Source organism: Oncorhynchus kisutch, linkage group LG26, assembly GCF_002021735.2.
Source record: "Oncorhynchus kisutch isolate 150728-3 linkage group LG26, Okis_V2, whole genome shotgun sequence".
Classification (NCBI taxonomy): domain Eukaryota; kingdom Metazoa; phylum Chordata; class Actinopteri; order Salmoniformes; family Salmonidae; genus Oncorhynchus; species Oncorhynchus kisutch.
The window spans coordinates 11,333,555-11,358,123 of record NC_034199.2 but is presented as its reverse complement, the minus strand read 5'-3'; the positions used below and the strand labels follow the sequence as shown (position 1 = coordinate 11,358,123).

The 24,569-nt window shown below is 42.3% G+C and overlaps 1 protein-coding gene across 2 annotated transcripts in view; it reads right to left on the bottom strand.

The window, feature by feature from the left end:
* The window catches only part of LOC109870999 (polypeptide N-acetylgalactosaminyltransferase 13), an 81,450-nt gene that overhangs the window by 18,808 nt on the left and 38,073 nt on the right, over nt 1-24,569 (bottom strand). For both annotated transcript variants that reach the window (XM_031805896.1, XM_020461739.2), the window contains 3 exons: nt 7,869-8,008; nt 6,738-6,836; nt 6,399-6,533 (listed from right to left, as the gene is read on the bottom strand). In XM_031805896.1, the coding sequence (XP_031661756.1) occupies nt 6,399-6,533; nt 6,738-6,836; nt 7,869-8,008 (374 nt within the window). The remainder of the gene's footprint in view (nt 1-6,398; nt 6,534-6,737; nt 6,837-7,868; nt 8,009-24,569) is intronic.

Genomic DNA, 24,569 nt, shown 5'->3' with positions numbered 1-24,569 from the left:
TATTTCATTTTCAATACATTTTCAAAAATGTCTGTTTTCACTTTGTCATTATGGGGTATTGTGTGTAGATGGGTGAGAAAAATAAAATATTTTATATAAATATATATAAATAAATATATATATAAATATAATATTTTGAATTCAGGCTGCAACACAAAAAAAGTGGAATAAGTCAAGGGGGTATCAATACTTTTTAAAGGCATCACACAGAGCATCTCTCTCTCTCTCCAGTAAAACCAACCACCTAGGCAGGTTTTCGTGCCAAGGTTTAAAAAAACACAACGTTCTGCTTTTAAAATGTATAAAACAAATGAATGTATTTATGTCCTCAACTATAGCTGTCCAAATAGTATTACACTAACAAGCCAAAATTGTAGTATCTGCCATTATAGTCCTGTACCTGTAAATAGGCCTATGAACCTCCACTACACTAAAGCTTATTTATTAATCATAAGAACATGTCTGGGGCAATAATGGAGATGCTATTTTTGCCATCCCTGAAAGATCCCGCCATACTTCAGTGCAGAAAAGACCGCATGAAGAAAATATAAGAGAGTAGGAAAACCAATCCATATTTAATGAAAATATTAGACATGTGAGGGACGTGTCCTCTCTGCTCATAATTATTTCATTGCTCCTCAGTGGCAGTAAAAACTCCCATTACAGCTGTTGCAGTCCCAGAGTGTGGCTCATGAGCTCTGTGCCGTGTGTGTGCACAGCTGAGACCTGCTAATTAAATGAAGATGGTCTCCAAGAGCCGGCACAGGGTGAGGAACATTTATCCTCTGTCTCAAAGAGTCCGCGGCAACCTGACTTGCTGACAGATGCAGGATCCCTTTTAAATGTGTGTTTGTGCTGACACTAACAACGCTTAAAAACAGAGTCTGGCGTGTAACAAAAAATCTACACAGTACCAACAGATTCAATAGAAATGTGTTTCTTGGCATTCTGCCATTGGAGGGAGCCACGGCGGTTAGATAGTGTGGCTGTTCAGTACGGATTGACCAAGTGTGTATCCCAAATGGCACCCTATTGCCTTTATAGTGCTCAACTGTTGATTGGGGCCCATAGGGCTTTGGTAAAAAAGTGATGCACTATAAAGGGAATAGCATGCCATTTGGGACACACCCACTGTCTAATTGTGGTCCCAATATTGTCTGTTCAGAGAGCGTCGTGCAGTGTTAATCTCAAGGACAGAGACTACGGTAGGAACAGAACAGGGAATGAGGCCATCTGACAGCAGGCTGCTCTAGCACCGTCAGGTTTACAAAGAACAATAACCCTGAGCGCAACTCACCCAATTTAACCAACAGTATTCCGAAAAGGAGAGCACACAGCAATGAATGTTCTTTACCAGGCAAACGTCAACTGCTTAACAGACAAATAAACTCCAATGAATTACAGAGGTACTGTAAAGAGGTAACTGGCTAAAGTTAAGGGAATGACAAATAGAAATACTGTTCATATATCAAACAGAAGCCGGTAGCTTCTTGCAGCGAGCATCCAGACTCGATTCAGTAGATGTATATAGGTAAAATGGAAATGAGTGGTGATTAAAATTCAATCCTCAGACACTGAGAACACGCTGTGTGCTGAACACAGCTGTTATGAGGCCATAGGAGTGTGTTCAAAATGCAGCCCTCACTTTCCCAAGGCCAGAGCCATGAAAGCACAGCTCACAATGAGGGATCACTTCAAAAGAGCTTGTAAACAAAGGCGAGCCCATTTCAATTTGCCCATCGCATAGATAATCAGCTAAACATAAAACCACCTCGCCTCCTCAGCTCTCATCCAATGAGGGCCTCCAGTGAATTTTCGCATCTAAAATAAAATATTGATGTATGAAAATAAATGTAAAATGAGATCAAATTTGGTGAAGGAGGAAGGCTGGATACATTTCTTGCAGATAGCGTGGTGTTTTACAGCACCATCTAAAGCTGTCGAGGGACGTTTATTATTGCCCGGTGTGCCTCTGTGTTCCTGTCGTTATGCATTCACATCAAAAGGCCACTGGTAATCGCTACTGAAACTTCTTTGCGTGGCAGACTTTTACTAACGTTGGAAAAGTCCAGCATTGCAACAAGCTGCAGCTCCAAAAACATCTCAAAGCGGAGGTAAAGGAAACGAACACAAACATACCGTGAGGTAAAGGAGCTACTTACTAAAGCAAAGTTGAACGCATATTCCGCCACAGTCATACAACTCCAGCTCTGCAGGCTAGACAGTACACACTAGACGATTGCACACTCGCCAACTACACCATTGGTTGCTGGTGAGCAGAGATAAAGCAGGACGGGCTAATTTCAAAGGCTGGAATTCCATTACAATAAACCCTTCCTCCGATATCTCCGACCACCAGCCACCACTGGACTACACACTAGACGACATACTACTCACTAGTCTACTACACATTAGAACACTACACACACTACACACTAGAACACTACACACTATATGACATACTACACACTAGAACACTACACACTAGATGACATACTACTCACTAGACTACTACACATTAGAACACTACACACTATATGACATACTACACACTAGAACACTACACACTAGATGACATACTACTCACTAGACTACTACACATTAGAACACTACACACACTAGAACTCTACACACTAGACAACATACTACACACTAGACTACAACACATTAGAACACTACACACACTAGAACACTACACTACTGCACACTAGGACCTCCACAAGGTCTGGTTGTACAGTAAGTTACTGACCTGTGGTGGCCCATGCAGGAAGACAGCCCCTACAGAAAGTAATCAGTGGGGCTGTAGTACAGCTTCCTAAACACCTCCAGCCGGGTGAAGTTCCTCAGGACCCAGGCTTGCAGGGGGCTATTATTACAGTACTCCACCGTGGGGCGCCAGCTGCCATCCTCCAGCCTGCTGATGGTCAGACATGACTGGGTGATGATGTGGAGGAACGTGTGCTTCTGTGGATGGACATCCGGATGGAGGATGTCATGCATGGACATGAGGAGATGGAAGTGGTGAGTGAGAAACGCTAGGACAGAGCCAGACTCAGGCCAGACAGGCCCAACAACAAGATCACCAACAGTACTGTAGACTTATATTCCAAAAAAACACAATGCCACACAACCCATCTAAGGGGTAAATGGACTATGTTGGAGTGTTGCTCAGAATGGAACCACCTTTGCCTACAATCAGAAAATCTTCAACCAGATTTCCTAGTTTGATAAAAGTGGATGGGACTTGGTGGGATGGTGGCACTGATATTCTATATCAGCACTGATATTCTATATCAGCACTGATATTCTATAGTCCTATGAAAGGAAGAGCAGGGAGGGATTGAGAATAAGAGGTGACTAGAGAGATGGCTCTGACCAGTGCTTGAATTGGACTGTTACACACTGGTACTGAGTACCGGCACCTCGAATTTGTTACTGCTTGAGTACCAGTACCTCTTAAAGAAAATTGGCTTAAAAATATTGCAAAGTACCCGCACCTAAATATAAATAGGTACCCAAAATGACTACCGACAGCTATTTCAGTCCACTTCAAGCCCAGGCTCTGACCACCTGGAATATGGAGATGATGTAAAAGTCAGGTATTTCTCGCTGTCTCTCAGATGCTGAAAATGATGACCATATGAAATGTTAATGGCACGGCTGGGATCAGTAGTATCGCCTGTCACACTGTTCCTAAAAATAATCAGGCCGTTGACAGAGGCATTGAAACCCCACTGCCGTATACGTCAGGGACATTTCCTAACGCATGAATTATTCATGTTTTCATATTACATATTTAACTAAAGCACAAAGTGTAATACCTGGATCTCTCCCAGGGTGTGTACAGGAATAGATGAGCCTGGGGGCTTTTCAAAGTTGACAGTGACATGAGAGATCTTAATCAATGACAGGTGACACCATACTGGAGCAGGTAGCAGGGGGTGCAATCGGGCGTTTGCATGGCTGAATTGTAGAGGACATTTTAGAGGCTCCCATAGATATATATTTTTTAATGCCAATTCCCTGCAGTTCTACACATTTTGCAATTAAGCTGAGAGAGAATGTTCCAGTTTCAAAGAACATTTTATGCGATTCGACATATTCTGCAATGGAGCTGAGAGAAAATGTTGCAGTTTTAAAGCAAATGTTCTGCAATTCTATGCATTTTGCCATGGCTAATTGTAATGAACATGAGGGGAGACAGAGAGCTGGGTTTAAGTGCAGGGCACAGTGTTTATTGCAAAGGACCACAGGAGGAGGCAGGTAGCTGGGTCCAGATGCAGGCAGAAGGTCATACACAGGGGTCCAAAAGGGCAACAGTACAGGCAGGGAGAAGGCTAGTAACATAGTCCAGGAGATCAGGCAAGATGTAGATAACAGTAAATCCAATAGGCTAAAGTACAGGCAGGGAATAGGCACCGTTAGTGAGGCAGGCAAAAACTATCATACACGGGAGGAGTAAATCACGGGAAACACAGAGCTCTGAAAGATGTGTGCCACAAAACAAACAATACCTCACAGTGATGGGATGCACAGAACTGAACTAAATAGTGTATGATAATGGCATACAGGTGTGTGAACAGGTAATTATAATTCAGGTGATTGGGATCTGGAGAGTGAGCTGCGTTCAGGGGATCTAGGTGTTTGAAAGTGTGAGCTGGAAAGTGAGCTGCGTTCAGGGGATCTATTTGTTTGAGGGTGTAAGTTGGAAGCAGATGTTACACTAATGCAGTGTTATTTAGCAGTATATATTTTGTTATTATGCAAAGTTAATTGTTGTTGAATTTTAAATTCTCTCCGTCTAGTTTTTATTTTGGTGATTGTTAGCTCTCAAAGATGATATTATTTAATTATATATATATATATATATATAGCATCATTTTTTACTTTGTTTATATCTGGTTTTAGTTGTTTCATTTTACTCTGAAAGCGTTTTTTCTTCACACATTTTTTGGGATAAAACGCTTAGGGACTCAAACATATGAATATGTCCCAGTGGAAGAAAGATAACGATATGAATTGTTAATATTAAGGCTGCTTTGAGAATACACAATTGTTGTATGCTACAGTTTCCCTGTGTTAATGTATATGCTTTATTCTATGTGCTGTGCTAGTATGCTGTGCTAGTATGCTGTGCTAGTATGCTGTGCTAGTATGCTGTGCTAGTATGCTGTGCTAGTATGCTGTGCTAGTATGCTGTGCTAGTATGCTGTGCTAGTATGCTGTGCTAGTATGCTGTGCTTGTTTCAAAGTCTGATGCACATCAAAATGGCACTTGTACTGGCATAGATGATTTGCATGATATAAATATTATGGATATCTCGAAGTGTACTCAATTCATCAAGTCCTGGATCATTGAAATGAAAACCAAATCTGTTGGCATATCATGGACCATTCAGTAGTGTCTAATATGCTTGCAAAATTCCAGCAACTTTCCCAAAATGTCCAAGAATTCCATTAATCTTCCACCCAGGACTTCTGGAAAGCCAGGGAATTTTGGAAAGTTACTGGAATTTTGCAACTCTATGTCTGAGTCTACATGTCATTTGGCTCATAACTGGACAGTGGAGTCTGTTCAGTCCACAGGTCTGGCTAACGAGTCACATCCCCCAGAGCATTAAAACCTATAAACTACTAACACAATTTCACAGAGGACTTTGTAGACTACTGAGAGAGAAAAAAAACACGCAGGCCTTACAACCACTAAGAACAAGATACTACTACCTACCAAAGACAGGACTTACACACTGTCTACGTCGACTAGATGACGACATTCACGAGCGCTAGGTCAGAAAGCTTACCTCAAAATCATATTCCCACTTGCCAACATACTACATGAGAGAAGAACATTTGAATAAATGGGGGAAATTATGGGCTGCAATGTGCACTGAGCTACAGAATGATGGCTACTGTACAGGATTTGACAGGAAGCCTGACTCCTGACATGTAGCACCATCTGGTGGCTTAAAATAATCCAACCATTTTTGAAGAATTATAGATGTATTTGTACAGGTGTGTCATTTTCACATGAAAAATCTTCCTATGTAATAGTGCAGAAATTACTCTGGACAATCAGTGTGTGGCAAAGTTGTGTGGGCTCCCGAATGGCACAGCAGTTAAAGGCACTGCATCTCAGTGCAAAAGGCATCACTACAGTCCCTGATTCACATCCGGCCATGATTGGGAGTCCCATAATAGGGCGGCGCACAATTGGCCCAGCGTCGTCCGGGTTTGGCCCAGGGTGGGCCGTCATTGTAAATAAGAATTTGTTCTTAACTGACTTGCCAGGTTAAATAAAGTTTAAATAACATAATGTAAAAAAAATATCATAATCACAAGTTATCGCACTCCTGTCATGACTCACACAGTACAGGAGGAGTCTTGAGTTTGATCTTTACCTCTGCATCATACTCAAACATCTGATTCCCCTTCATTTGATGACACTTCAGCATGACCACAGGTCCATGGGGACGTGACACGTCCAGACACAAGTCATCTGTCCGGATCTCCTTATCAGCTGTGTAGGAAAACACCTAGCAGAGAGAACAAGACATTTACTGTATCTACTCGTCCATAGCTCTCTCCTTGTGTTGCAAAATTCAGGTAATTTTCCAAAATCCTGGCTGGAGGATTCTGGATTTCCTGCTAATTCTCTCCATTCCAAACTGGATTTCTGGGAAAACATAGGAAATACGGGAAAGTCCATAGCTCTTTGCTCTCTACTGCAGTCTCCTTACCTGATTCCCACCCATGCCATGGCAGTTGAAGAAGCCAACTTTCTCGTTTTCCTTTCTGCCCATGTTGTCCACACACTGGTTCGTTTCAACATTTCTGATCTAGGGGTAGAAAGGAATAAAATGAGAGATTCAACATTGGATTCATACTTACTCATAATTCCCATCCTTCAATCCAACTTGGCATATTTACAGCTGACAAAAGCTACGGCTTATAGAGGTGGAAGAAATGAAGTCCCGCTCATCAAACACTGGCACATCATTTCCAGATGACAAAATCTGTTGCCCAGATGTCAAATCTAATTCAATATTTACTATTCAATAAAACTAGCAATCTAAACTCATTAGCTCACCGGCGATGTAACTCATGATGCGGGACCTTGCTTAGCAACGCAAATGGCTGCATACATCAGACCTGTTGTGATCTATGTTCCCAACCCAAATTCTTACTTAATGATTCCATAATCCAATGAGCCATCTAATGTCTAACTAATATACTCCTAGAGGCATGCTCTATGTGCTAGGTGTTGGATAAGGTGCTTACTATGCAGGAATGGTACCGTTCATAATGAAATGATATAAAAGCTAATGACTGGAGCTGTGAAAAGTGGGATGTGTGCTGTGTGCTGTGGAGTGAGTTAATCATGGAACAGACGGGAGGGCAGGAAAGGGAAGACTGAGGGCACTGCTGCAGTTTCCTGCCATAGGCAGCTTTTACTGCAGTACATTGGATGCAGGCTGTAAAATCATGGAGCCTCAGCAGAATTAAACTTGGGGATTACAACCTCCTCTCCAAACTCCCAACCCGTCACATCATTTAACAGGCTCTCTATCAATCATGGTCTTCCTCTTTTATTGGCATATGTTATCAAGAACATTCCCCTCTTTGCCTCATGCTAACCTGTTATCTAGAATGTTGTTAGCTAACTCTAGCCCGTGCTTGGGTCAACAACTAAACCGATGACGCCAGTTATCGTCCCTGACTTATTTGAAAGAGAAGTAGGGCAAATGGCACCCTATTCACTATGGGTCCTTGTTAGAAGTAGTACACTATATAGGGAATAGAGTCCCATTTGGGATGCATACACAATCATGAGAGGTACATTGGGCTGTAGAATCTGAAATGCTTCATACTTCACCAAGTGAGTAGTATCGCCTGGGGATCTGAGAGTCGGGGTAGATGTTCTCCAGGTACCAGGAGAAGGGTTTGCACTGCAGAGCTTCACGCAGGGCCTTACGAGAGGACACGTCTCCATAGCCCACCCGGGCCACACCTGCAACACAAACCAAGACCACGGAGCCATGTGTATCGAGCATGTCAGACTAGTAGTGGATCCGTTTTTGAGCTAGGATCAGTTTTTACATTTGAGATTATGGTGAATGGACAGAGGAGACCTGATCCTAGATTAGCCCTTTACTTTAAGATGATTGATACATACAGCACCTGGTGCAAGTACGGGGACACATGCATTGAAATATCAGCTAAAGACAACAAGAGCCCTTACCGCTTACAAGCAACAACGTTTGATTGGTGGGTGTGGCAGCTATGGCTGAAACACCAATGACGTTAGTACTCTGGCATCTATTGTCTGACTGCACTGCCAAAGCTGTACACTAGAGGGACCTATCCATCGTTATATATTTAATGGCTGCCTCTAGTCTACACCACTGGAGGCTGCTCCTCAGAGGAAGGAGAGGACTATCCTTTTCAGTGAAATTTCATAAAAATGAAAATAGTAAAACATTTAAATTATTGTCATCAAATAATTGATTAAAACAATCAATTATTTGTCTATAGCAACTTCAACAACACTCTAGCTTCTGTCCTTCATTGACTTCAATACAAAACCTAGGAAGCTCGTAGGCCTCACCCCCTTCCAATGGCCTACATGGTAATTATGACAACTTCTGGAGGACGACCTCCAATCATCAAAGCTTTTGCAATATGAACTGACATGTCCATCCAATCATAGGATTAGGATCATAGAATGAACCGAGTGTGTTGTATTGGGGTTGTGCAGCAGAGCATTATTGGTGACATTATTGGATAGAGATTGAGAGTGAAAAGTGAGAGTTGAGCATTTTTAGGATATTATTCATAAATAGTTTTCTATAAATAGTTTTCTTCGGTTTATTTTTGTGTCCAGTTAGTGCAATGCATTTCATTTTGCCTTGCTAAATTCAGTAGCAAGTGGCAGTAGCTAGCTAGCTAACAGTGTGAGCATGCAGTTCTCACTAGTAGAATGGTAGAACCTACCAAAAATGTTGTTGACTTTTTGTGAAGAACCCCTGTCATTCTCTGGAGTACACGGAAAAGGTTAGAATTAAAACCAAGGGTCGACCTCTGCCTGAGATCAGTTTCATGAAGAAGGAGGAAAAGGTGAGGGCGTTCAATACCAATTGGTATCAAAAGGGTAGCTGGTTAACAGGGAGCCTTTCATCAAGCCGCCTGTATTGCTAGCCTTCCCTGCTTTTAGGAAAGTCTGAGTACAGTGACCTGAAGAACATCGATCTTTTAATTAAATAGCAAAACAAAAGATGGGAGCATATACAGTTCATTCACAAAGTATTCAGACACATTGAATATTCCACCTTTTGTTACGTTCCAGCCTTATTCTAAAATTGATTAAATTAAATGTTTTCCTCATCATAATGACAAAGTGAAAAAATGGTTTAAGAATTTTTTGCTAATGTATTAAAAATAAAATCAACAGAAATACCTTATTTATATAAGTATTCAGACCCTTTGCTATGAGACTCAAATTTGAGCTCAGGTGCATCCTGTTTCTATTGATCATCCTTGAGATGTATCTCAAACTTGATTGGAGTCCATCTGTGGTAAATTCGATTGATTGGATATGATTTGGAAAGCCACACACCTGCCTATATAAGGTCCCACAGTTGATAATACATGTCAGAGCAAAAACCAAGCTATGAGGTCGAAGGAATTGTCCGTAGAGCTCAGAGACAGGATTGTGTCAAGGCATAGATCTGGGGAAGGGTACCAAAAAATGTCTGCAGCATTGAAGGTCCCCAAGAACACAGTGGCCTCCATCATTCTTAAATGGAAGAAGTATGGAACCACCAAGACTCTTCCTAGTGCTTTCCGCACAGCCAAACTGAGCAATCGGGGGAGAAGGGCCTTGGTCAGGGAGGTGACCAAGAAACCTACAATCACTTTGACAGAGTTCCAGAGTTCCTCAATGGAGATGGGAAAACCTTCCAGAAGGACAACCATCTCTGCAGCACTCCATCAATCCGGCCTTATGGTAGAATGGCCAGATGGAAGCCACTCCTCAGTAAAAGGCACATGACAGCCCGCTTGGAGTTTGCCAAAAGGCACCTAAAAGGACTCTCAGACCATGAGAAACAATATTCTCTGGTCTGATGAAACCAAGATTGAACTCTTTGGACTGAATGCCAAACATCACATCTGGAGGAAACATGGCACCATACCTATGGTGAAGCATGGTGGGGGCAGCATCATGCTGTGGGGATGTTTTTCGGAGGCAGGGACTGGGAGACTAGTCAGGATTGAGGCAAAGATGAACGGAGTAAAGTACAGAGAGATCCTTGATAAAAACCTGCTCCAGAGCGCACAGGACCTCAGACTGAGGGCGAAAGTTCACCTTCCAACAAGACAACGACCCTAAGTACACAGCCAAGACAACGCAGGAGTGGCTTCGGGACAAGTCTCTGAATGTCCTTGAGTGGCCCAGCCAGAGCCCGTACTAACATCTCTGGAGAAACCTGAAAATAGCTGTGCAGTGATGCTCCCCATCCAACCTGACAGAGCTTGAGAGAGCAAAGAAGAATGGGAGAAACTCCCCAAATACAGGTGTGCCAAGTTTGTAGCGTCATACCCAAGAAGACTCAAGGCTGTAATTGCTGCCAAAGGTGATTCAGCAAAGTATAAAGTAAAGGGTCTGAATACTTATGTAAATGCAAAATTTCAGTTTGTTTTTTGACAAAATGTTCTAAAAACCTGTTTTTTCTTTGTCATTATGGGGTATTGTCACGCCCTGGCCATAGAGAGGCTTTTATTCTCGATTTTGGTTAGGCCAGGGTGTGACTAGGGTGGGAATTCTAGTTTCTTTATTTCTATGTTTTCTGTTTCTATGTTTTGGCCAGGTATGGTTCTCAATCAGGGACAGTTGTCTCTGATTGGGAATCATACTTAGGCAGCCTGTTTTGCCACCTTAGTTGTGGGTAGTTGAGTTTGTTAGTGGCCTGTATAGCCCTAGTCAGCTTCACGTTCGTTTTGTTGTTTCTTGTTTTTGACAATTTAATCCATTTTAGAATAAGGAGGGGTAGGGACAATTTAATCAATTTTAAAATGGGGGTGGGGGGGGTTAATCCATTTTAAAATAGGGTGGGCAATTTAATCCATTTTAGAATAAGGCTGTAACAAAACAAGGGATCTGAATACTTTCCCGAATGCACGGTAAATGCCCACATCAGATTCAAGCTTCTGGGATAAAGCTTATTCGATAATGTAACATACAGAAATCTGCGTCTTCAAATGAGAAAGTAAGAAAAACAGGGATGTTCTCAAGTGGTTTATCGACACCACTGCATTTTAGGGCATGCAAGTATTGGCTTTTAGAGGACACGACAAGAGGGAACATTCTGCTAACAAGGGAAACTACAAGGAGCTTGCAGAGGTAATTGCACATCACAATGCTTTACTTTCTGAACATATGGAACTTTCGACTGTCTTTTCTGGTATGTCAAAATCAATTCAGAATGATTTAATAGCTTCCATCGCATCATCCATTAAAAGTGAGATTACAGAGCGGTTGATGCAACACATCTTTTCACACGCGCTCAAGTAGGCTTTCCACGTTCCTTCTGTATTTATTTAGCAAAGATGATAACACAATCAATCTGGACAGACACAAGCAACAACTCACGGCATACAATTGAAGTCGGAAGTTTACATGCACCTTAGCCAAATACATTTAAACTCAGTTTGACCATTCCTGACATTTTATCCTAGTAAAAGTTCCCTGTCTTATGTCAGTTAGGATCACCATTTTATTTTAAGAATGTGAAATGTCAGAATAATAGTAGAGAGAATGATTTATTTCAGCTTTTTTTTCTTTCATCACATTCCCAGTGGGTCAGAAGTTTACAAACACTCAATTAGTACTTGGTAGCATTGCCTTTAAATTGTTTAACTTGGGTCAAACGTTATGGGTAGCCTTCCACAAGCTTCCCACAATAAGTTGGGTGAATTTTGGCCCATTCCTCCTGACAGAGCTGGTGTAACTGAGTCAGGTTTGTAGGCCTCCTTGCTTGCACACACTTTTTCAGTTCTGCCCACAAATTGTCTATAGGATTGAGGTCAGGGCTTTGTGATGGCCACTCCAATACATTGACTTTGTTGTCCATAAGCCATTTTGCCACAACTTTGGAAGTATGCTTGGAGTCATTGTCCATTTGGAAGACCCATTTGCAACCAAGCTTTAACTGATGTCTTGAGATGTTGCTTCAAAATAACCACATAATTTTCCTGCCTCATGTTGCCATCTATTTTGTGAAGTGCACCAGTCCCTCCTGCAGCAAAGCACCACCACAACATGATGCTGCCACCCCCGTGCTTCACGTTTGGGATGGTTTTCTTTGGCTTGCAAGCATCCCCCTTTTTCCTCCAAACATAACAATGGTCATTATGGCCAAACAGTTCTATTTTGTTTCATCAGACCAGAGGACATTTCTACAAAAAGTACGATCTTTGTCCCCATGTGCAGTTGCAAACCATAGACTGGCTTTTTTACGGCGGTTTTGGAGCAGTGGCTTCTTCCTTGCTGAGCGACCTTTCAGGTTATGTCAATATAGGACTCGTTTTACTGTAGATATAGATACTTTTGTACCTGTTTCCTCCAGCATCTTCACAAGGTCCTTTGCTGTTGTCTGGGATTGATTTGCACTTTTCGCACCAAAGTACATTAATCTCTAGGAGACAGAATGCGCCTCCTTCCTGAGCGGTATGACGGCTGCGTGGTCCCAAGGTGTTTATACAGATGAACGTGGTACCTTCAGGCGTTTGGAAATTGATCCCAAGGATGAACCAGACTTGTGGAGGTCTACAATTATTGGCTGATTTCTTTTGATTTTCCCCATGATGTCAAGCAAAGAGGTCCTGAGTTTGAAGGTAGGCCTTGAAATACATCCACAGGTACATCTCCAATTGACTCAAATTATGGCAATTAGCCTATCAGAAGCTTCTAAAGCCATGACATAATATTCTGGAATTTTCGAAGCTGTTTAAAGGCACAGTCAACTTGGTGTATGTAAACTTCTGACCCAGTGGAAATGTGATACAGTGAAATAATCTGTCTGTAAACAATTTTTAGAAAAATTACTTGTGTCATGCACAAAGTAGATGTCCAAACCGACTTGCAAAAATTAGAGTTTGTTATCAAGACATTCGTGGAGTGGTTGAAAAACACGTTTTAATGACTTCAACTGTAAATGTTGCAGCAGCTTAGGCTACACCTAACCATTAAAGATGGGATAAAAACAAGACGATTTTTCAGTCTGATCAACTGTAGGCTACTAATAATAGCAGCTGCAAACAGCCTATGCACCCAGTCCATCTGGTCAGGGTAAACAAATTGGAAACGTTATGTATTTATAATCCATTTGTGTGTCAGGAGAAAATGTGAATGCGATGAAATGTGGTTTATATTCAAAGTTGGGCTGGCTAGGCTGCCCATACCTTTTCAATCCAAAATTATTAACTGGAATGAATCAATCAACATAATAGTGATGACATAGACTGTGAGTAAATGTTTAATTAGAACTACAGTTGCATAGGCCTGCATGATGCAAACATGCATAAAGCAAGCTCAGCCATGTGAGTTCTATTGTCTATCCATTGTTGCCTCTGTGTCTGTGTAGAGGAAATCCACCTCTTAATCTAGTCTAAATAAAATTAATATGAACAAGTATAAGGTTGCTGCAGTTTGAGAGAGTTTTCATCCCCCCCCCCAGGGCCAGGATAAAAAAAAAAAACATGTGACCTGATTTGGAAAAACTGGTCCCCATCATAGCCCATATAAAACAATTTTACAACTGATTAATCACTGTCATACCTTATAGGGTCCAGAGTTTTTCTGGTTAGGCTAACAGATAAGGAAAAACTCTGGGCCCCAGGGGGAAACAATTGCCCCACCACTCTGGGACCTATGGTGCTGCCAGTCTGCTTGTAATTCTGAGATGTCTGAGTTTAACTTCATGTTAAATATTAGCCACCATCGGGAGCCACCATCAGTTATACCCACATACAGTACATTTATAACTGTCACTTTAGTGAGTTTGTATAGTTGTTCCTGAGGGTCGCTAGCATTAGGATCATATTAGGTTAATGTTGTGCAAGAATTTGGTGTCACGCCCTGGTCTTAGTATTTTGTGTTTATATATTTATTTGGTCAGGCCAGGGTGTGACATGGGTTTATTTTGTGTTGTGTTTTTGTATTGGGGTTTTAGTAGGTATTGGGATTGTGGCTGAGTAGGGGTGTCTAGCATAGTCTATGGCTGCCTGAGGTTCTCAATCAGAGTCGGGTGATTCTCGTTGTCTCTGATTGGGAACCATATTTAGGTAGCCTGGGTTTCACTGTGTGTTTGTGGGTGATTGTTCCTGTCTCTGTGTTAGTGTTCACCAGATAGGCTGTATAGGTTTTCACATTCCGTTTGTTGTTTTTGTATTGTTTGTGTTTTTTCATTTCATTAAACATGTATCGAACTAACCACGCTGCATTTTGGTCCGACTCTCCTTCGACGGAAGAAAGCCGTAACATTTGGAACATGTAGTCTATTTGAATCCATATGGAACTCAGACCACGCTTCGCAGATTAAACCTGGAGCCTGGTTCACGGTGACTGGACCATTGTCATGCAGTTCCATGATTCGTGAGGATTAGGGTAGATTTATAAGACTATTCTTCAAATCTTATTGGACTATTTTTTTTTTCACCTTCCAATATTTAATGGATTGAATTTTACAACATTTATTTTTGATTCATCAATATATTTGTTGTGTTCTCTTGATGTATTCTAGTCTGTTGACTAAATTCTAATTAAAACGTACACCGTATTTAAAGGGAAATACACAACAAAATATGTTGGCCAGCAAGTGGGAGGGTTTTCAGTGATTTAATTAAATGTCTTCAGCGTGCGCAAGGGAATCACGCCTGCAAAGCCTGTTACGCACCAGCATAAGGTAAATCTGAATAACAACTACTGAGACGTGCATAGGAAAGGCTTACATTTCCTCAATTGGAATCAGGCCAATAGTGCAGTACCTTTGACCAGAGCTCTGGACAAAAGTATTGTAGACCTATATATAGGGCAGAGGTGGGCAAACTACATTCCGCAGGCTCGATCCGGCCCGCAAACCCATTTAATCCGGCCTGTGGGAGGTTTGAGTAAAAAAAATTAAAAATGATTGGGGCAAATTATTATTTTTGGTTACACTTGAATGTCTAAAACTAGAGAGAAGTCTGTAGAAATGTATAATGGACCTACATATTTTCAAATAACTTTTTCTAGCCCGCAAATTGATTTTGACAAACAAATCTGAGCTACCCTTGGTTGAATTTTGAAATCACGATGTGGCCCTAGAACCAAAAGGTTTGCCCACCCCTGATATAGGGAATAGGGTGCAATTTGGAATGCACTCTAACAGTGGAGCTGCTCTGACCTTATCATCCCCTCTAATATCCTGGAGAGGCAGACTGAATGTCGACCAGGCTACACTAGACAGGGTGGCTCATCTATCACAGCCTCAGCACTGTCTCTCTCTCTCTGCTGCCTGCCTGGCTGCAGCCTTCAGAGGATACTGCGAGCATGCTTTTCCAAAAATGACTTAGGTACTGGGCCTGCCTCTAACCCTCAGAAGACAGACTGAAGAGCATTCTGGAAACCTAGAAAGGATGCCTTGCCTTCCATGCAAAACACTTAAAATACAATTTCATTTATCAAATGCGCCGAATACAACAGGTGTAGACTTGATCAATGTGCAGGGGTATGAGGTATTTGAAGTAGATACAGTATGTAAATGAAGGCAGGGTAAAGTGACTAGCCATCAGGATAGATAATAAAGACAAGTGAATTCGTTGTGTGTGTGTATGTAGTGTATATGAATGTGTGAGAGTGTCATTGTAGTGTGTGTGAGTGAGTGTGTGTATATACACAGTAGTGTGTATATACACTGAGTGTACAAAACATTAGGAACACCTTCCTAATATTGAGTTGTACCCCTTTTGCCCTCAGAACAGCCTCAATTTGTCAAGGAATTGATTACAAGGTGTCGAAAGCGTTCCACAGTGATGCTGGCCCGTGTTGACTCCAATGCTTCCCCACAGTTGTGTCAAGTTGGCTGGATGTCCTTTGGGTGGTGGATAATTCATGATACACACAGGAAACTGTTGACTGTGAAACCCAGGAGCGTTGCAGTTCTTGACACACTCAAACCGGTGCGCCTGGCATCTATCATTATCATAGATAAGTGCCTTTGAATGGGGTATGATAGTATCATATCTAGTATCATACCCCATTCAAAGGCACTTAAATCTTTTGTCTTGCCCATTTACCCTCTGAATGGCACACATACACAATCCATGTCTCAATTGTCTCAAGGCTTAAAAATCCTTCTGTGATTGAAGTGGATTTAACAAGTGATATCAAATTGTATTTGTCACATGCGCCGAATACAACAGATGTAGATCTTACTGTGAAATGCTTACTTACAAGCCCTTAACCAACAATGCAGTTCAAGAAAAAGAGTAAAGAAAATATTTACTAAATAAACTAAAGTAAAAAATGTAATAAAAAGTAACACAAGAAAATTATATAACAATAAGAAGGCTATATACAGGGGGTACCGGTACCAAGTCAATGTGTGGGGGTGCAAGTTATTCGGGGTAATTTGTACATGTGGGTAGGGGTAAAGTGACTATGCATAGATAATAAACAGCGTTTGGACCATGATAGTTTGTTGGTGATGTTGACACCAAGGAACTTGAAACTCTCGACCCGCTCCTCTACAGCCCTGTCGATGTTAATGGGGGCCTGTTCGGCCCTCCTTTTCCTGTAGTCCACAACCAGCTCCTTTGTCTTGCTCACATTGAGGGAGAGGTTGTTGTCTTGGCACCACACTGCCAGGTCTCTGACCTATTGCCAGTTGGCCCACGCATGCTTTGAGACACAGCCTTGTGGCTTTGTGAATGTTGACCTGTTTAAAAGGTCTTGCTTACATCAGCCACGGAGAGCGTGATCACACAGTCGTCCAGAACACCACGAAGTTAGCTCTTCTGGTAGGCTCACGTCTCTGGGCAGCTTGTGGCTGGGTTTCCCTTTGTAATCCGTAATAATTTGCACGCCCTGTCACATCCAACGAGCGTCAGAGCCGGTGTAGTAGGATTCAATCTTAGTCCTGTATTGACGCTTTGCCTGTTTGATGGTTCGTCTGAGGGCATAGCAGGATTTCTTTTGACCGTCTGGATTAGTGCTCTAGCCTTTAGGTCGGTGCGGATGTTGCCTGTCATCCATGACATCTGGTTGGGATATGTACGTAGTCACTGTGGGGATGACGTCGCCGATGCACATGTTGATAAAGCCGGTGACAGGTGGTATACTCTTCAATGCCATTGTATGAACCCTGGAACTTATTCCCGTCTGTGCTAGCAAAACAGTCCTGTAGTGTAGCATTGAGCGAGTTACTGCTACTTCCTGCTTTCGTTTTTGCTTGTAAGCGGGAATCAAGAGGATGGACTTATGGTCAGATTTGCCAAATGGAGGACGAGGGAAAGCTTTGCATGCGTCTCTGTGTGTGGAGTAAAGGTGGTCTAGAGTTTTTTTTCCTCTGGTTGCACATGTGACATGCTGGTAGAAATTAGGTAAAACATATTTAACTTTCCCTGCATTAAAGTCCCAGGCCACTAGGAGCGTGGCTTCTGGATGAACATCTTCTTGTTTTCTTATGGTCTTATACAATTCTTTCAGTGTATGTCAATAAGGGATCATAGCTTTCACCTGGATTCACCTGGTTTGTTTGTCATTGAAAGAGCAGGTGATCCTAATGTTTTGTACACTCAGTGTACAGTATAGTCTTGTGACTGTGCATAGAGTCAGTGCAAGATAGGGTCAGTGCAGATATTTAATTAAATGGTTACCCGGACTATTTAGCAGTCTTATGGCTTGTGGGTAGAAGCTGTCTCTGAGCCTTTTGGTCCAAGAGCCGATGCTCCGGTACCGTTTGCTGGACGGCAGCAGAGTGAACAATCTACGGCTTGGGTGGCTGGAGGATTTAGCAATTTCTCAGGCCCTCCTCTGACACCGCCTAATATAGAGGTAGTGGATGGTATAGAGCTCGGCCCCAGTGATGTACTGGGCTGTTCGCACCACCATCTGTAGCACTTTGCGGTCGAGGGCGGTGCATTTGCCATACCAAGAGGTGATACAGCCAGTCAAGATGCTCTCGATGGTGCCACTGTATAACTTTTTGAGGATCCTAGAACATTACTTGGCTCAGGCAGCCAAATGAATACTGAGCTGTGGTGACAGCATTGTTCCGAGTCTCCCGTGAGATCTCCAACCCATGTCATAAACAACGTCTCGCATGAATATGTGAACTCAAGTTCAGAAAAGCACCAGTCTTGAAACATACTCACAGTAGTACAGCGCTTTCGTATGAATAAAATATCAAATGCCTTGTCCTGCACGTCAAGAGCAACATCAAAACTCAATGGAAGACGAACGCAAAGAACAGTAGAGTGAAGGCATGAGACTCAGTGAGACAATGAGGGGAAGAAACGTGAACCAGAGTAGCGGTAGATTAGAGCAAGATACAGTACCGGTTGCTTCCCTTTCAAACCAATTTGTTACATATAATCTAGTTACAGAGCTCACGGCATACAGTACAGTCCAGAGGAGAAATGACCCTATCCTGAAGAACATACAGTAATGTGGAAATGACTGTGGAATGAAGATTCTGGAGGATATTCCTATAAGACATAATGATAGGTCTTATGGTGCCTAACACGCATAGTATTGGCATAGGAGGCTACACTAGCCAATATAGGCAAATATTTTATATTCTGTGTGTGTAAGCAGGGGAATAAGTCATGTGGTGAATGCAAAACGACATGAGCAGTCTATTTTCAGAACCCACATAAATACGTGGGCATAATAATTTCCCTTAAAATTAAGGTTTAAAAAAAACATAGTGACAATAAACTATGTCTAAACAACTCAAAATGTTAAATGGCCACTTTCAATTTTGAGTTCATATCCAATTTAATGAACCATTTCATGTATTAGTGCCTTGAATTTGCCTGCTGGTGTGACATTACCATTCATGTTAATATTATAAAGGTTTAATGATTCCAAAATAAACAAGAAAAATATTTTGACTCATTTATTTAGAGACATATGTCTTTAAAAATCATCGATCATATTCTTGCATTTCAAATGAAATACAATTTCCTTGTATAATGATGATAACTAAGTGTCTCGCTATTATATTTTGGGTATGATTCACAGCAACTTCACTAAAGCTAAATAAACCTTGCATTTGTTGGCGTCACCCCATAGGACATTATGTCACGCCGATGGATAATACACAACAGACAGTCACATTTTACTGTTAAAACATAATCAATGGGACACTTTCAGAAGTTTCTGACTAAAAATGCTTCTTAACATTAATGAGGATCCTTTGCTGATGTATAGAACTAAAGGATTTTAAGTGTACTAGTTTTAATTACACGGACTTCAAGTGTCCTGTATTATCTTTTTGTTTTATCCCAACCCCCGTCCCAGCAGGAGGCCCTTTGCCTTTTGGTAGGCAAATAAATAACAAATAAGAATTTGTTCTTAACTGACTTGCCTAGTTAAATAAAAGTTAAATACAGAATTTTACATCACTACCTCCGCGAATCGGGAGTTGATCATTTGTGTGCCTGCTGCCTTCCTTGTATGTGGTAGCCGTTTCTCAGACTCAGACTCTCCGGAAATCAAATTCTGATTCTCCGTTACCCATGGTAGGCACAGAAACTACAAGCCAAAGATGATAGGGCAGACATTCGAATGAGACACCAGTGCCACGGTCCGGAGCACCTGTATGGGTTTTGAGTCTGATAAATGCACGTGTGCCCAAAAGTCGGGACTTGTTGGCATATTTTAGCACTAGAATTGCCACAGTTATCCATGTAACACTGGAGCGATTCATGAAACCATAACTGGATTTAATGAGCCATTCACAGTTTCACTGCATCGACCATGTGTACTAAGACTAGTATGGCTTAAAATTTGGGACAAGAATATGGTAGGATCAGCCAGGTAGAGCAGGGGGGGGGGCAGTCTCCAAAAGAGGCTCAGCTAATGGGGGCCCTCCTAGGATGGATCACGTATGCCCATCAGTCAGGAGGAGTGAAACTGTTAGGACAGACAGAGGGACTAAGGGGATGGATGGTCTAATGCAGGGAGTGAGAACCAGGAATGGGAGCACCACAGCCAGCCGCCAATATGTGTCTGCATCGTCACTAGGCCAGGTAAATTAACTAGACCCTCCCTAGAGGGCAGAGACAGACCCAGAGGTCTCCAGAACAATGTTCACATGATGAGAGTGAGAAACCAGGCGTGGGAGAATGAATACATAAATATTGCACTCAGAATCACTTAAAAGTATCAAAATTGCAAGAGGATACAAATAGTCTAATTCAGTGTTACTTCATGAAAAATAGGTCAAAAAAGGTCATTATATACAGTACCAGAAAAAAGTTTGGACACACCTACTCATTCAAGGGTTTTTCTTTATTTTTATGATTTCTACATTGTAGAATAATAGTGAAAACATCAACACTATGAAATAACACGTATAGAATCATGTAGTAACCAAAAAAGTGTTAAACAAATCAAACTATATTTTATATTTGAGATTCTTCATTTTAGCCACCCTTTATGACAGCTTTGCACACTCTTGGCGTTCTCTGAACCAGCTTTATGAGGTAGTCACCTGGAATGCATTTCAATTAACAGGTGTGCCTTGTTAATTTGTGGAATTTCTTTCCTTCTTAATGTGTTTGAGCCGATCAGTTGGGTTGTGACAAGCTAGGGGTGGTATACAGAAGACAGCCCTATTTGGTAAAAGACCAAGTCCATATTATGGCACGAACAGCTCAAATAAGCAAAGAGAAACGACAGTCCATCATTACTTTAAGACACGAAGGTCAGTCAATCCAAATTATTACAATAACTTTGAACATTTCTTCAAGTGCAGTCGCAAAAACCATCAAGCACTCTTATGAAACGGCTCTCATGAGGACCACCACAGGAAAGTAAGACCCAGAGTTACCTCTGCTGCAGAGGATAAGTTCATTAGAGTTACCAGCTTCACAGAGTTCAAGTAACAGACACATCTCAACATCAGCTGTTCAGAGGACACTGTGTGAATCAGGCCTTTGTGGTCAAATTGCTGCAAAGAAACTACAACTAAAGGAGAAAAATAATAAGAAGAGACTTGCTTGGGCCAAGAAACACGAGCAATGGACATTAGACCTATGGAAATCTGTCATTTGGTCCAAATTTGAGATTTTTGGTTCTAACCGCCATGTCTTTGTGAGAGAGTAGGTGAACAGATGATCGCTGCATGTGTGGTTCCCACCATGAGGTGTGATGGTGCTTTGCTTGTGACACTGTTGGTGATTTATTTAGAATTCAAGGCACACTTGTGGTAGCATGGCTACCACAGCATTCTGTGGCGATACGCCATTCCATTTTGTTTTGCGCTTAGCGGGACCATCATTTGTTTTTCAACAGGACAATAACCCAACACACCTCCAGACTGTGTAAGGGCTATTTGATCAAAAGGAGAGTGATGGAGTGCTGCATCAGATGACCTGGTCATGCATCAGATGACCTCCACATCAACCCAATTGAGATGGTTTGGGATGAGTTGGACCGCAGAGGGAAGGAAGTGCTCAGCATGTGTGGAAATTCCTTCAAGACTGTTGTGAAAGCATTCCAGGTGAAGCTGGTTGAGAGAATGCAAAGAGTGTACAAAGCTGTCATCAAGGAAATGAGTGGCTATTCTGAAGAATCTCAAATATATTTTCATTCGTTTAACAATTGTTTTGGTTACTACATGGTACCATGTATGTTATTTCACAGATATGTCTTCGCTATAATTTAATGTAGAAAAGAGTAAAAAAGAAAGAAGAACCCTTTGAATGAGTAGGTGTGTCCAAACTTTTGACTGGTACTGTATGTTTATTAATGGCTTATGTCCCCTGCAATGACAGCTATTTCCTCTGGTGTGACACATCTTCATGTCATACCAAGGGAAAAAATCTGTCACACCGTTGGAAATCTCAGGCAGTATGGTCCAATGTGGGCCTTATTGTGAACAGTAAACCTATATGATGTCCCCACAACATGTTTTCATTGCTTTTTGTACTTTATAAAAAAATATATGGATAAACAGTGCCTTCTGAAAATATTCAGACCCCTTGACTTTTCCACATTCTGTTACGTTACAGCCTTATTCTAAAATTGATTTAACATGATTTTTTTTCTCAGCAATCTCAGCAAAATTTTTAATTTTTTGCAAATGTATAAAATAAATCTACAGAAATACCTTATTTACATAAGTATTCAGACCCTTTGCTATGAGACTCGAAATTGAGCTCAGGCGCATCCTGTTTCCATTGATCATCCTTGAGATGTTTCTACAACTTGACTGGAGTCCACCTGTGGTAAATTAAATTTATTAGACATGATTTGGAAAGGCACACACCTGTCTATATAAGTTCCCACAAGCCATGAGGTCAAAGGAATTGTACGTAGAACTCCGAGATAGGATTGTGTTGAGGCAGGGATATCAATGTCTGCAGCATTGAAGGTCCCCAAGTACACAGTGGCCTCCATCATTCTTAAATGGAAGAAATTTGTAAAGACTCTTCCTAGAGCTGGCCGCCTGGCCAAACTGATCAATCGGGGGAGAAGGGCCTTGGTCAGGGAGGTGACCAAGAACCCGATGGTCACTCTGACAGAGCTCTAGAGTTCCTCTGTGGATATGGGAGAACATCCCAGAAGGACAACAATCTCTTCAGCACTCCACCAAATCAGGCCTTTATGGTAGAATGGCTAGACAGAAGCCACTCCTCAGTAAAAGGCACATGACAGCCTGCTTACAGTTTGCCAAAAGGCACCTAAAGAATCTCAGACCATGAGAAACAAAGTTCTCTGGTCTGATGTATCCAAGATTGAACTCTTTGACCTGAATGCCTGCCGTCACGTCTGGAGGAAACCTGGCACCATACCTATGGAGAAGCATGGAGCAGGCCTTTCTAATCGACCTGGCCCGGGTATCCTGGAAGGACATTGACCTCATCCCGTCAGTTGAGGATGCCTGGTCATTCTTTAAAATGAACTTCCTCACCATTTTAGATAAGCATGCTCCGTTAAAAAAATGCAGAACTAAGAACAGATACAGCCCTTGGTTCACTCCAGACCTGACTGCCCTCGACCAGCACAAAAACATCCTGTGGCGGACTGCAATAGCATCGAATAGTCCCCGCGATATGCAACTGTTCAGGGAAGTCAGGAACCAATACACGCAGTCAGTCAGGAAAGCTAAGGCCAGCTTCTTCAGGCAGAAGTTTGCATCCTGTAGCTCCAACTTCAAAACGTTCTGGGGCACTGTGAAGTCCATGGAGAACAAGAGCACCTCCTCCCAGCTGCCCACTGCACTGAGGCTAGGTAACACGGTCACCACCGATAAATCCATGATTATCGAAAACTTCAACAAGCATTTCTCAACGGCTGGCCATGCCTTCCGCCTGGCTACTCCAACCTCGGCCAACAGCTCCGCCCCCCCCGCAGCTACTCGCCCAAGCCTCTCCAGGCTCTCCTTTACCAAAATCCAGATAGCAGATGTTCTGAAAGAGCTGCAAAACCTGGACCCGTACAAATCAGCTGGGCTTGACAATCTGGACCCTCTATTCCTGAAACTATCTGCCGCCATTGTCGCAACCCCTATTACCAGCCTGTTCAACCTCTCTTTCATATCGTCTGAGATCCCCAAGGATTGGAAAGCTGCCGCAGTCATCCCCCTCTTCAAAGGGGGAGACACCCTGGACCCAAACTGTTACAGACCTATATCCATCCTGCCCTGCCTATCTAAGGTCTTTGAAAGCCAAGTCAACAAACAGGTCACTGACCATCTCGAATCCCACCGTACCTTCTCCGCTGTGCAATCTGGTTTCCGAGCCGGTCACGGGTGCACCACAGCCACACTCAAGGTACTAAACGATATCATAACCGCCATCGATAAAAGACAGTACTGTGCAGCCGTCTTCATCGACCTTGCCAAGGCTTTCGACTCTGTCAATCACCATATTCTTATCGGCAGACTCAGTAGCCTCGGTTTTTCGGATGACTGCCTTGCCTGGTTCACCAATTACTTTGCAGACAGAGTTCAGTGTGTCAAATCGGAGGGCATGCTGTCCGGTCCTCTGGCAGTCTCTATGGGGGTGCCACAGGGTTAAATTCTCGGGCCGACTCTTTTCTCTGTATATATCAATGATGTTGCTCTTGCTGCGGGCGATTCCCTCATCCACCTCTACGCAGACGACACCATTCTATATACTTCCGGCCCGTCCTTGGACACTGTGCTATCTAACCTCCAAACGAGCTTCAATGCCATACAACACTCCTTCCGTGGCCTCCAACTGCTCTTAAACGCTAGTAAAACCAAATGCATGCTTTTCAACCGATCGCTGCCTGCACCCGCATGCCCGAATAGCATCACCACCCTGGATGGTTCCGA